Consider the following 13,628-nt stretch of genomic DNA (forward strand, 5'->3'; position numbering starts at 1 on the left):
CGAACCCGCGTCTCCTGCATCGGCAGGCGGACTCTCAAGCACTGCGCCACCAGGGAAGCCCCAAAAAATACCTTCTTAATGAAATGAACTTGTAGGCATTTCAGGGCAATGAGAAAGAGGGCCAACTTGTGGTACCAGGGCTGCGAAGGGTGCAGAATGGTTGAGATGACAGAAGAACGCCTGGATCCTCAGTTCTCCCAGTTTCAGGATCCTCGATCCCTATGCTGATTGGTTTTGGCTTCCTAGTAGCTGATGAGGTCCTTTCCTTTCCCATGTTTCTTGGTGCTTTCTCCCCCTTCCCTGTCATCCATTCCCAGTGTTTACTGGCTCCCCTCTCAGTGTTGATCTTAATGCCACCATATCTGCCCCTCTCCTCTAATGTCCCATGAAAGTGAGACATATGATAGACAAAAAATTTCTAACTTCTGAATCCCTTCTCTAATCTAGTGCATTCCTTGGGATAGAGGACAACCCTCTCCATACTTCACATGCCAAGAACAAACAAGTTTGTTTTTCATAAAATCAGGCATTTTTCACTCTAATTCTATTTATTTTTTTAATGAAAAAAAACTTTATTATGGGATAAAGAAAATCTTTTATCATTTTAAATAATAAAATTTAAAACATTAAAAAAAATGTCCATAAAGAAATATTTTCGTTTGGGAAAGAACATAGTGTTCCTTAGTCCAAGACAAATTAGGTTGTTTTATTTTCTTTAATCTTATTGGAGTACAGTTGACTTACAACTATTTTTTTTAAGAGTAGATAATACATGTATACTGTACAAAACTCTAGAGGCACAAAGGAGTATGCAGAGAAAAGTGAAGTGAGGTGAATGCAGTCCTCCTCCCCAGAGACAATCAGTATCATCTGTTTACCATTACTAAAACAAGATAGTTTTCCACAGAAACAGAGTAGCTCAGCCAAATTCTGCTTCAGGGCTTGTTTCTTTGTGGAGAAGAGGTGATCTATGAACCAGACACGTATGTGTAATGTGCCTATGTGAAAACACAACATGAGTTCTAAAGAACACAATCTTTCCAGAAGACTGTAGACACAACTTGGGATACAGTATGGTATTGTGAACAGAAAGGATATGGCTTCTGGCTCTTCACAGAACTGTGTCCACATACCAGCTCTGACATTAGGCATCTTGGGAAATGTTACTTAACCTGTGAACTTTAGCTTTCTGTCCATAAAATAAGAATAGATTCTTGTGACGATTAAATTAAAACATGTTAAATGCTTTGATTTCTCCATGGCTTTAGCCTTGTTTTTAGCTTCCCTTGTGGAACGTTTTCATTTAACTGCATCTAGAATATTTTTTATTTTAATGTATACCCAAATATCTAAAGAAAAAAATGAGTGAAAACAGCAAGATAATAGGCTTCCATTTACAGAATCAAAGACTAACAATTACCTTTTGTTCTTCTCTTTCTGTTGCATGGTGACACTTTTCAATTCTCCAATGCCTTAAGAAATCTCGAAGATATCCAAAGAGAGTGAGGACACCATACCCCACATAAGTAAGCACAGCAACCAGCATTGGCGTCTCTTCAAAACCTTCATTAAATGGTCTTTTATATAGTCCTCCATTTTGTGTAACATGATGTATCTAAAAGGGAGGTTAAAAATGTTTCTTTCAGTCATGGTAAGAAAAGAGTGCTACTTAAAATCTGAGTGCTTACAGATTTGCATACCTTCAGAATTCTCTAAGTAACTGTCAACCCCCACCACCACCACCACTACCAAACACCTGCTAAGTTCTAAGCAGGGCCTAATTTTTTTCTGTGGAAATAAGTTTTCAGTTATACATACTTCAGATGAACAGCAAAGAAAAACAAGGGGAGGACTGTGTAAGAACAATGCTTAACACTGATTTTTATCACTTGATTTTATGAAAGAGATCCTAAAATGTTATGGTTAGAGAATGCATAATTTTCTTTGTCCTAATGAAGAAAATAAAAAATATAAATCAACAAAGAGAAAGCCTATCCTGAAAATAGCATATTAGCTTACAAATAATCAAAAGTTCAGTTTTAGAATAAAATAAAATATTTGTAAATGTTTTACTGCTAAACATTCTTTTTTTTTTTTTTTTTTCTTGCGTTATGCGGGCCTCTCACTGTTGTGGCCTCTCCCATTTGCGGAGCACAGGCTCCGGACGCGCAGGCTCAGTGGCCATGGCTCACGGGCCCAGCCGCTCCGCGGCATGTGGGATCTTCCCGAAACGGGGCACGAACCCGCGTCTCCTGCATCGGCAGGCGGACTCTCAAGCACTGCGCCACCAGGGAAGCCCACTGCTAAACATTCTTAAAGCCACCCAGCCACAGCATTTCAAATAATTATTAGCACTAGGCCTCTATAGAAACACATAGTTTATACTAGCCTTTGTTGTCAGTGGTAACACAAATAAATTATTCACAAAAATAAAATGCTTACATTAAGTGATCCAGCATTGTATAACGCAGGAAGAAAGTGAAATCCAACACAAGGGGAAAAACTGTTAGAGTGAGATCACCAACAGTCCTGAAATCATTCTGTCCTCCTTCATCTTGACCTAGTGACCTTTTCCAAACATAAGATTATCCCTAGTTTCCTCTTTAGGGATATCCAAATTTTAACATACGAACACCAAGGTACTGTACTTTGATCTTATAGCTGAAAGCTGTTTACTCTTTGGTCAATTTTAATGGAAATGTTGTTTTACAGAAAAATTCCACTAAAGTAGTTTGTGTGTCAACTTTAATCTCAACTCTGAAACAACTGATTGCCGTGAGGATGGTCAATCACAATTTACCAGGAACATATTTTCTACTGAGCACTGTACTAGAGTTAAGAAGAATTTCAAAGGAATAAAAGATTCTTTCTTGGCCTCTCAGGCAACCTGATCGAAGAGCTAAATATTAGTTTGGGAAAGCTACTAGAATGCTACAAGTTAGAACAGTTTGGAAACAAATTACTGTATTTGACAAAGGAAAGACATTTGGATAGGCATGATACATGAAATCTGTTGGTAATGATTCAATTTGATGGCCTAAAGAAGCTCTGAAAACTATTCATAAAACTGGCTTAGGTCTTCATCAATCTCTTCCCCAGTGGTGGAATTTTGTGCTAACATTTACTGCTTAAACTTTCATTCAGGAGCAAAGTTGTAATGTGTTTAGAACAGAATAGCTAAAAATGAACCAATATCTGAAGATAGAAAATTGTTTAAACATTAGTAATAACATGTAAGCAAGCAATTAACCTGGAAAAAGCAAAATCAAGAGCACTTAAAACATAAGAAAAATAACATTCTGATTATCTTGTTTTTTAATAAATTTATTTATTTTATTTATTTATTTTTGGCTGCATTGGGTCTTCCCTGCAGTGTGCGGCCTTCTCATTGCGGTGGCTTCTCTTGTTGCTGAGCGCAGGCTCTAAGCATGCAGGCTTCAGTAGCTGTGGGACGTGGGCTCAGTAGTTGTGGCTCACGGGCTCTAGAGTACAGGCTCAGTAGTTGTGCCGCGTGGGCTTAGCTGCTCTGTAGCATGTGGGATTTTCCCAGACCAGGGCTTGAACCCGTCCGTGTCCCCTGCACTGGCAGGAGGATTCTTAACCACTACGCCTCCAGGGAAGCCCCTGATTATCTTTTTAAAAAACTATATCTAAAAATATTTTGCCATAAGAACACACCAGTACCCAACTCACTGTAACTCTGAAATTGTTTACACTATTTTCTCTCAACTGAACATACTAGTAAAAAGTAAGGCAATTTTCAGAGCTCCTAAGTCTCTAACAAATGTGTGGCAGATTTATATGCCAGGAATGCTGTGGGTGGATCTCTTTAAAAAGAGATCCACCTTTATTTCAGACACACCCAAACCAGCAAGACCAAGTATATTTATACAGTTGGTTGGACTGACTAGGAAGGAGAAAGTTAAATCATTAGTTTGCTTTTAAATATTGTGTGATTCTATCATAGCCTCATTTAATAAAATTAAATGCATTTTAAGGAATTGAGATTCAACTATGAAGTAACTTTTACAATGTGGCCTCAAAGCACAGTTCACTATGATCATTCACAGAGTCAGAATGGACAGACCAACTGACATGCAAACTTCTGATAGGTGAAAAAGTCTTAGAACTCAGAGAAAACAAAATTACTTGATCTTCAAATGCAGATGCTAAATGCTATCTCTGACATGATTCAACTAAAAATAATGGTATTACCATCTTATACGTGTATAATATTCTATAAGGGAAAGCACCAGGCTTATTTTGTCCACTGCACAACTAGCACTCAGGATAGTATTTATTAAGTGCTAACAAATAATAAGTACTCAATAATGTTTCCTTTTGGGAATTCCCTGGCAGTCCAGTGTTAGACTCCGAGCTTTCACTGCCAAGGGCATGGATTTGATCCCTCGTTGGGGAACTAAGATCCTGCAAGCTGCGTGAAGTGGCCAAAAAAAAAAAAAAACAAACCAAAGAAAAAAATAACGTTTCCTTTTATTACTATTAGTATTACAGAGAGTGGCACCTTATAGGAGCTCAACAAGTATTTGTAAATGAAAATACACATTATGCTCTTTGCTCTGTCATAGAAGGGGTTAACTTACAATGATTATACAATTAATATTAGAACATTTCTAGAACCCATATCTGACTGGAGATCAAGTTCACTCTAAACAAACACAGGCTACAAACCCTTACAGAATATTTCATATTCTGGATTCACCATGCAAGAGGGCTCTTAAGAGGCCTTTCAGTCACTCTAACTTGAGAATTACACTGTCGACAAGACAGTATGGTACTGGCACAAAAACAGAAAGACAGATCAATGGAATAGGATAGAAAGCCCAGAGGTAAACCCACACACATATGGACACCTTATCTTTGATAAAGGTGGCAGGAATATACAGTGGAGAAAGGACAGCCTCTTCAATAAGTGGCGCTGGGAAAATTGGACAGGTACATGTAAAAGTATGAGATTAGATCACTCCCTAACACCATACACAAAAATAAGCTCAAGGGCTTCCCTGGTGGCGCAGTGGTTGAGAGAGTCCGCCTGCCGATGCAGGGGACGCGGGTTCGTGCCCTGGTCCGGGAAGATCCCACATGCCGCGGAGCGGCTGGGCCCATGAGCCATGGCCGCTGAGCCTGCGCGTCCAGAGCCTGTGCGTCCGGAGCCTGTGCTCCGCAACGGGAGAGGCCACAACAGTGAGAGGCCCGTGTACCGCAAAAAAAAAAAAAAAAGTTCAAAATGGATTAAAGACCTAAATGTAAGGCCAGAAACTCTCAAACTCTTAGAGGAAAACATAGGCAGAACACTCTATGACATAAATCACAGCAAGATCCTTTTTGACCCACCTCCTAGAGAAATGGAAAGAAAAACAAAAATAAGCAAATGGGAACTAATGAAACTTCTAAGCTTTTGCACAGCAAAGGAAACCATAAACAAGACCAAAAGACAACCCTCAGAATGGGAGAAAATATTTGCAAATGAATCAACTGACAAAGGATTAATCTCTAAAATTTACAGGCAGCTCATGCAGCTCAATAACAAAAAAATAAACAACCCAATCCAAAAATGGGCAGAAGACCTAAATAGACATTTCTCCAAAGAAGATATACAGACTGCCAACAAACACATGAAAGAATGCTCAACATCATTAATCATTAGAGAAATGCAAATCAAAACTACAATGAGATATCATCTCACACCAGTCAGAATGGCCATCATCAAAAAATCTAGAAACAATAAATGCTGGAGAGGGTGTGGAGAAAAGGGAACACTCTTGCACTGCTGGTGGGAATGTGAATTGGTTCAGCCACTATGGAGAACAGTATGGAGGTTCCTTAAAAAACTACAAATAGAACTACCATATGACCCAGCAATCCCACTACTAGGTATATACCCTGAGGAAACCAGAATTCAGAAAGAGTCATGTACCAAAATGTTCATTGCAGCTCTATTTACAATAGCCCGGAGATGGAAACAACCTAAGTGCCCGTCGTCGGATGAATGGATAAAGAAGATGTGGCACATATATACAATGGAATATTACTCAGCCATAAAAAGAAACGAAATTGAGCTATTTGTAATGAGGTGGATAGATCTAGAGTCTGTCATACAGAGTGAAGTAAGTCAGAAAGAGAAGGACAAATACCGTATGCTAACACATATATATGGAATTTAAGAAAAAAAAATGTTATGAAGAACCTAGGGGTAAAACAGGAATAAAGACAGAGACCTACTGGAGAACAGACTTGAGGATATGGGGAGGGGGAAGGGTGAGGTGTGTTAGGGCGAGAGAGAGACATGGACATATATATACTAACAAACGTAAGGTAGATAGCCAGTGGGAAGCAGCCGCATGGCACAGGGAAACCGGCTCGGTTCTTTGTGGCTGTCTGGAGGGGTGGGATAGGGAGGGTGGGAGGGAGGGAGACAAAGAGGGAAGAGATATGGGAACATATATATATGTATAACTGACTCACTCTGTTATAAAGCAGAAACTAACACACCATTGTAAAGCAATTATACCCCAATAAAGATGTTAAAAAAGATATGGGGAGGGGGAAGGGTGAGCTGTGATAGGGCGAGAGAGAGACATGGACATATATCTACTAACAAGTAAGGTAGACAGCCAGTGGGAAGCAGCCGCATGGCACAGGGATACCAGCTTGGTGCTTTGTGACTGCCTGGAGGGGTGGGATAGGGAGGGTGGGAGGGAGGGAGACAAAGAGGGAAGAGATATGGGAACATATGTATATGTATAACTGATTCACTTTGTTATAAAGCAGAAACTGACACACCATTGTAAAGCAATTATACCCCAATAAAGATGTTAAAAAAAAAAAAGAAGAAAAGAAAAAAGAAAAATATTAGCATATCACTCCCCCCAGGTCAAAGCAGACAAGAGTGTGACACTCTGTATTATTATTCAAGGGAAGTTTAAGAACGCCAATGAATACCAAGACATATTTGCCTGAACAGTAATATTTTTTCCAGAAAATGAAGAAGGGAAAAAAAAGGCAAAGGAAGAAATTTTTTTAAAGTCAAGACTAAGCACACACCATAAAACATGACTTTTAGGAGGGCCATGAGCAGAAATGTTAGAGGCTGAGTGTTTGTGTCTCTAACCCCATTCATATGTTAAAGCCCTAAACCCCCAGTGTGAAGGTATTTGAAAGTTGGGACTTTGGGAGATAATTATGTTTAGGTGATGAGGGTGGGACCCTCTCGATGTGATTAGTGCTCTAATAAGAAGAGAAGGCAGAGATCTCCACTGAGGAAAGGCCATGTGAGCATACTATGAGAAAGTGGCTGTCTACAAGCCAGGAAGAGGGTCCTCGCAAAGAACTGAACCTGCCAGCACCTCTGATCTTGGACTTACCAGCCTCCAGAATCGTGAGAAATATCTGTTGTTTAAGCCACCCCATCTATGGTATTTTGTTATAGCAGCCTGAACTACGACAGAGGTAAAGAGACATAATGCACATAACCTACTCTCAATTGGTTCAGGAAAAAATAAGTGTGTGTGTGTGTGTGTGTGTGTGTGTGTGTGTGTGTGTGTGTGTGTGTGTGTGTAGAGAGAGAATGACGGAGAATTTCTTCATGAATCATTTGTGAGTCAGTTGCAGTTATACTGTACCTTTATCTTTTAATATTTCAGTGCATATTTCTAAAAACAAAGATATTCTTTTACATAACTAAAGAACAATTATCAAAATCAGGAAATTGCTAGAATACTGATACATACTTTATTTAGATGCCGCTAATCGTCCTAAGAGTGTCCTTTGTAGCAACAGAAAGTCCTGGATAATGTATTGTATTCTCTCTTTAGTTTCAGAAAAGAAAAAAAAGGGGGGGTTTCAGTACACTGTAAAATGACTTAGAAGGAATAATCCTGAGCATAGGTTTTGAGAATCCCATGAAAGGACACAAAGTATGCAATTTTGGGGAAGTAATTACTGTAAACAGAAGCTTACATTTCTGACATAGATACAAAATCACATAAGCATGATTTTTTAAAGCAAATAAACACATTCCCTCTTAATGTGACAGCAGGATGACAGAACCTGCCTATCAAAACAGAACCTGCCCACCTGGTAGATAGCTTGGGACATTATTTAAAAAATTAATGTCCAATATGAACCATCCATTATGCATCAGCAATCAAAGGACTGTTATGTCTTTTCCTTTAAATGAACTCTATTCATTTCCAGTGATACGCTGTGTTGTTCCTTAAAATAAGTTCTGCTGAAATGGTTCTTTATTGGAATTTTACTGAAAATATACTAGCCTCTCACTGCTGCCTACCACACATACTAGAGAAAATAGTTTGGAGCTTTATGCCCATCACACAAGCTATGCCACACTCTGAACATATATTTCCAGAAGTGTCTTCTTTTTCTTGGCAGGCAAATTTTGAAAAGTAGGGAGTCCACATTTAATCTTGCAATCAGGGTAGGTTCCCGAATTTCTGTTGGTAAGTAACTCATATGGAATGGACTAAGGAGTGCTTCCAAAGCCAGCTGTGAAACAAACCTATATTTTGACATTACCATATTCCTATTGAAAACTCAAAAATGCAGACCTCCAAGTATATATGCACTGCAAGATTGCAGTCAGTGTCATCCTGTGCACTCTGGGCAGTGATGTTCTGCACAGGAGTTATTATTTTCACTTGCCACTCACAGCTCTGTAGCACTTTCCTATCTCTAGATAAGCATCAAGGTATGACAGACAGATGTAACAGGAGATTTGCGTACCAGTGCAGCTCTGCCACACATTCCGCATCTTCTTCTGAGCTCTATTCCACCTCTAACATGTTCTAGGCCTGTTAACACCGTGCCCTCCACTCTGGCTTTGTAGTTGACACGAACTGGAAAGGCAGCCCAGTTTGCATCAGTCTCCCTTCTCTGGGAATACTCCCTTATACCAGGGGTAGGTCCCTGGTGGTCACATCTGTGCAATATGACCGATTTCCTGGGTCATAACTGACTGGCACAGCGGTAGGTACCTATGCCAAAATGAACCCAACAACCCTCTCTCGTGGGGATTTAAAATTTCAGTGGGGAAGGAGTCTGAAGGACACTGGACTGCCAACGTCCTGAAGAAAAGGTCCATAAATTCCTGTTGCCAAGGTGTCAAGCACTGTGTTATTTCCTGCCATTTTACCTTTTCTGAGTTGTTCATCAATTCCTCCCTACTTTTTCCTTTTCTTTTGTTGTATACCTATCATCCTTGCAACAAATCACCTTTTTGTTTAGCTAGAGTCAGTTGCTATCAACTGAAAGAAATTTAACAGATACAGACTCTATGTTAAAATTCTTAGAACTTCTTTTCTGCACTTACTGAACAGGTTTTTATGTTGGCATAGCCTGCAAACTTTTACGACTTTAGCAAATTTTAAAAAATGGCTCCCCACTTTGTCAATTTTGTGCATTTGGAATATTGTTGACTGTCTTATCTAGGATAAGGGATACCTGGTTCAAAATCCTAAGTACTTACTTCCCTATATTAAGGGACATCAGATTCTAATTGCCCGCTATAACTAACCTCTTCCCAGGTTCTCAATAATACCCATGAGGATAGAGCCGAAAGAGAAAAAAAGTCAGAACTAGTATTTTTTTTAAAAAAGGGCAATAAAAGGCCTCAAATCAAAATTCAGACAGTATCTCTCTGCTAAGTTCATCTAAGTACAGAGAACATGCTCATAACCGTTAAACAAGACTAACTTTTCACAGTAGAAAAATCACAAACCAAAGGGCAAGTAAGAGACTATTTAATACAAGATTTTTTTTTTTGGCGGTATGCGGGCCTCTCACTGTTATGGCCTCTCCCGTTGTGGAGCACAGTCTCCGGACGCACAGGCTCAGCGGCCATGGCTCACGGGCCCAGCCGCTCCGCAGCATGTGGGATCTTCCCGGACCAGGTCACGAACCCGTGTCCCCTGCATCAGCAGGCAGACCCTCAACCACTGCGCCACCAGGGAAGCCTTAATACAAGATTTTAAGGGAACTGGAAGTGGAGCCTGGGAGCCTTGACATTAGGAATGAAGTCGAACCTGGATCTGGAGCCGGGTGAAACCAAGTCAGTCAGCCCCACCTGTGCTGCCATTTGGGGAGCCTCAGCCTGTCTACCCAGGGTGTCATCAATCTGGCTGTGGTGGGCAACCAGGACCCACAGCCCCACCCCCTATGGAGCCTCCAGTGGCCCAGTGCCAGGCTATGGGCAAACCCCTCCCCCAGGTGTTTCAAGAGTCCCACCTTCTCCAGGGGCACCTCCAACCTCAACAGCACAGGGCCCTTGTGGCCAGACAGCATATGCCCAGTTTGGCCAAGGAGAGGTACAGAATGGGCCAAGCTCCACTGTTCAGATGCAGAGGCTCCCTGGGTCTCAGCCATTTGGGTTAGTCCCACTGGCTCCTGTGGTCAGCCAGCCAGCTGTGCTTCAGCCCTATGGCCCTCCCCTGACAAGTACACAGGTGACTGCTCAGCTGGCCAGAATGCAGATCAGAGGTGCTGTGGCCCCAGCGCCTCCCGCTCCGAGTCTAGGCTATGGTCCACCAACATCACTTGCCTCAGCCTCAGGAAGTTTCCCTAACACCAGTCTGCATGGCTCCTACGCTCAGGGCCAGGCTCCTCCCCTTAGCCAGGCCCAGGGTCATCCTGGGGCCCAGCCTTCCCAGCAATCTGTCCCACCACAGGCCTCCAGCTTCATATCCCCAGCTTCAGGGGGTCCTTGAATGCCTTTGATGACTGGTCCACCCCTGCCTGGACAGAGTTTTGGGGGGCCCCCAGGGAGCAAGCCCAACCACGTGTCCTCACCTCCTCAAGCTCTGCCCTCTGGCACCCAAACGACTGGGCTCCCAGGACCACCACCACCTATGCACTCCTCCCAGAAGCCACGCTACCAGCTGCAACAAAATGGTTCCTTTGGACCAGCCCAGGGCCCTCAGCCCAATTTTGGAAGTCCCTACCCAGGAGCAGACACTTTGGGCAGCCAGCCAGGAACACCTCAACTATTGCCTCCTAAGCGCCTCTACCCTGATGCCATCCCGAGCCCTATTCAGGTTGTTGAGGATGACAGGAACAAGCAGGGTTCAGAGCCACTGGTTACTGGTGTATGGGGCCAGGTGCCACCCTTAGTCAACACCAACTTCCTGGTGAAAGACCAAGGGAATGCAAGTCCCCGATATATCTGATGCACATCCTATAATAACCCTTGCACATCTGACGTGTCTAGCAGGCTCAGGAGCCCCTGGCAGCTGTCATCAAGCTGCTGGCAAGCCTGCCCCCAGAGGAGGCTTCACCATATATCGCTGACCACGGGGAACCTGGTCCTTTGCGCTGCAATCGCTGCAAAGCATAAATGTGCCCCTTCATGCAGTTCATTGAGGGAGGGAGGCGTTTCCAGTGCTGCTTTTGCAGCTGTATCAATGATGTTTCCCCCCACCAATATTTTCAACGTCCAGATCATACTGGCAAATGTGTGGATGCTTATGACCGTCCTGAGCTATCCCTGGGCTCTTATGAATTCCTGGCCACTGCAGATTACTGCAAGAACAGTAAGTTCCCCAGCCCTCCTGCCTTATCTTCATGACTGATGTCTCCTACAATGGCGTCAGGAGTGGTCTTGTTAGGCTCCTCTGTGAGGAGCTCAAGTCACTGTTAGACTTTCTGCCTAGGGAGGGCAGGGCAGAAAAGTCAGCAATTCACGTTGGCTTTGTCACCTATAGTAAGGTGCTCTGCTTCTACAATGGGAAGAGCTCATTGGCCCAGCCACAGATGACGGTTGTATCTGATGTGGGTGACATGTTTGTGCCACTGCTGGATGGCTTCCTGGTCAACGTCAATGAGTCTCGGGCAGTCATCACCGGCTTATTGGATCAGATTCCAGAAACATTTCCAGACACAAGGGAGACGGAGACAGTATTTGCTCCTGTTATCCAGGCTCTGAAGGCTGCTGAGTGTGCAGGGAAGCTATTTCTGTTCCACACCTCCCTGCCCATCGCAGAGGTCCCAGGGAAACTGAAGAACAGAGACGACAGGAAGTTGATCAACACAGACAGGCCACAGACCTGTTACAGCCTCAGACAGATGCTTATCAGACACTGGCCAAAGAGTGTGTGGCCCAAGGCTGCTGTGTAGACCTCTTCCTCTTCCCCAGCCAGTATGTGGAAGTGGCCATGCTCTCTGTCATACCCCAGCTAAGTGGTGGCTCTGTCTATAAATATGCTTGCTTTCAGGTGGAGAATGACCAGGAATGGTTCCTTAGTGACCTGGGCCAGAATGTACAGAAGGTCATTGGCTTTGATGCTGTAAAGAGGGTCCCGACAAGCACTGGTATCCGTGCTGTAGATTTCTTTGGGGCTTTCTACATGAGCAACACAAAAGATGTGGAGCTGGCTGGGCTGGATGGGGACGAGACGGTGACTGTGGAGTTCAAGCACGACGACCGGCTCAATGAAGAGAGTGGAGCCCTCCTGCAGTGTGCCCACTGCAGCTCTACACCAGCTGCGCAGGGCAGTGATGGCTCCACATCCACAACCTGGCCCTCAACTGCTGCATCCAGCTGGCTCATCTGTACTGAAACTGTGAGACTGACGCGCTCATCAACTACATGGCCAAGTCTGCATACTGGGGCCTCCTGAACAGCCCTGTGAAAATTATTTGTGACACTCTCATCACTCAGTGTGCCCAGATCTTGGCCTGTTACAGAAAGAACTGTGCCAGCCCCTGCTCTGTGGGACAGTTGATCGCTCTTGAGTACATGAAGCTACTCCCAGTTTACCTGAACTCTTTGTTGAAGCGTGACGTCCTGCAGCCCGGAGCTGAAGTCACTACTGATGACCGCGCCTATGCCTGACAGCTAGTTACCTCCATGGACATGGCTGAGACCAACGTCTTCTTCTATCCTCAGCTCCTACCATTAACCAAGTCTCCCCATTGAGAATACCACTGAACCACAGGCAGTTCGAGCATCTGAAGAGCATCTAAACAACGGGGATATATATTGGGTTGGCCAAAAAGTTCGTTCGTTTTCCATAACATCTTATGGAAAAAGCTGAACAAACTTTCTGGCCAGCCCAATATTTGCTGGAGAACGGGCTCAACCTCTTCCTCTGCGTGGGAACAAGTGTCCAGCAGGGTGTTGTCCAGAGCCTCTTCGGCATCTCCTCCTTCAGTCAGATCACCAGTGGCTGGAGCGTTTTGCCAGTTCTGGATAATCTGCTGTCCAAGAAGGTGCGAGGCCTCATTGATAGTTTGAGGGCACAGAGATGACAGTACCTGAAGCTCATCATGGTGAAATAAGAGGACAAGCTGGAGATGCTGTTCAAGCACTTCCCAGTGGAAGACAAGAGGCTGAGCGGGGGAGAATCCGATGTGGACCCTGTCTGTCATATGCACAAGGAGATTTGGCAGCTACCAAGTATAGCAAGTGGGTAAACAGCATAGGGTCCAGGCCAGCTTCCAGAAAGTACCCCAGGACAGCAGAGAAACTGGGACAGTTCCATATCTTATAAGTCATGTAAGCTGACCTCAGTCTCTTTGGAGGAAGGGGGAGCTATAAGGAGACACCTTTTTTTTTTTTTTTTTTTTTTTTTTTTTTTTGGGGCCCTCCCTTTGCG

The 13,628-nt window shown here is 43.4% G+C and overlaps 1 protein-coding gene across 1 annotated transcript in view; it reads right to left on the reverse strand.

Annotated features, from left to right (window-relative positions):
* SPTLC2 (serine palmitoyltransferase long chain base subunit 2) overlaps positions 1–13,628 on the reverse strand; it is a 112,254-nt gene that overhangs the window by 83,049 nt on the left and 15,577 nt on the right. Inside the window, exon 2 of the mRNA XM_007459778.1 lies at positions 1,421–1,615. Coding sequence (XP_007459840.1) covers positions 1,421–1,615 — 195 coding nt within the window. The remainder of the gene's footprint in view (positions 1–1,420; positions 1,616–13,628) is intronic.

Source organism: Lipotes vexillifer, unplaced genomic scaffold (assembly GCF_000442215.2).
Source record: "Lipotes vexillifer unplaced genomic scaffold, Lipotes_vexillifer_v1.1 scaffold39, whole genome shotgun sequence".
Taxonomy (NCBI): Eukaryota; Metazoa; Chordata; class Mammalia; order Artiodactyla; family Lipotidae; genus Lipotes; species Lipotes vexillifer.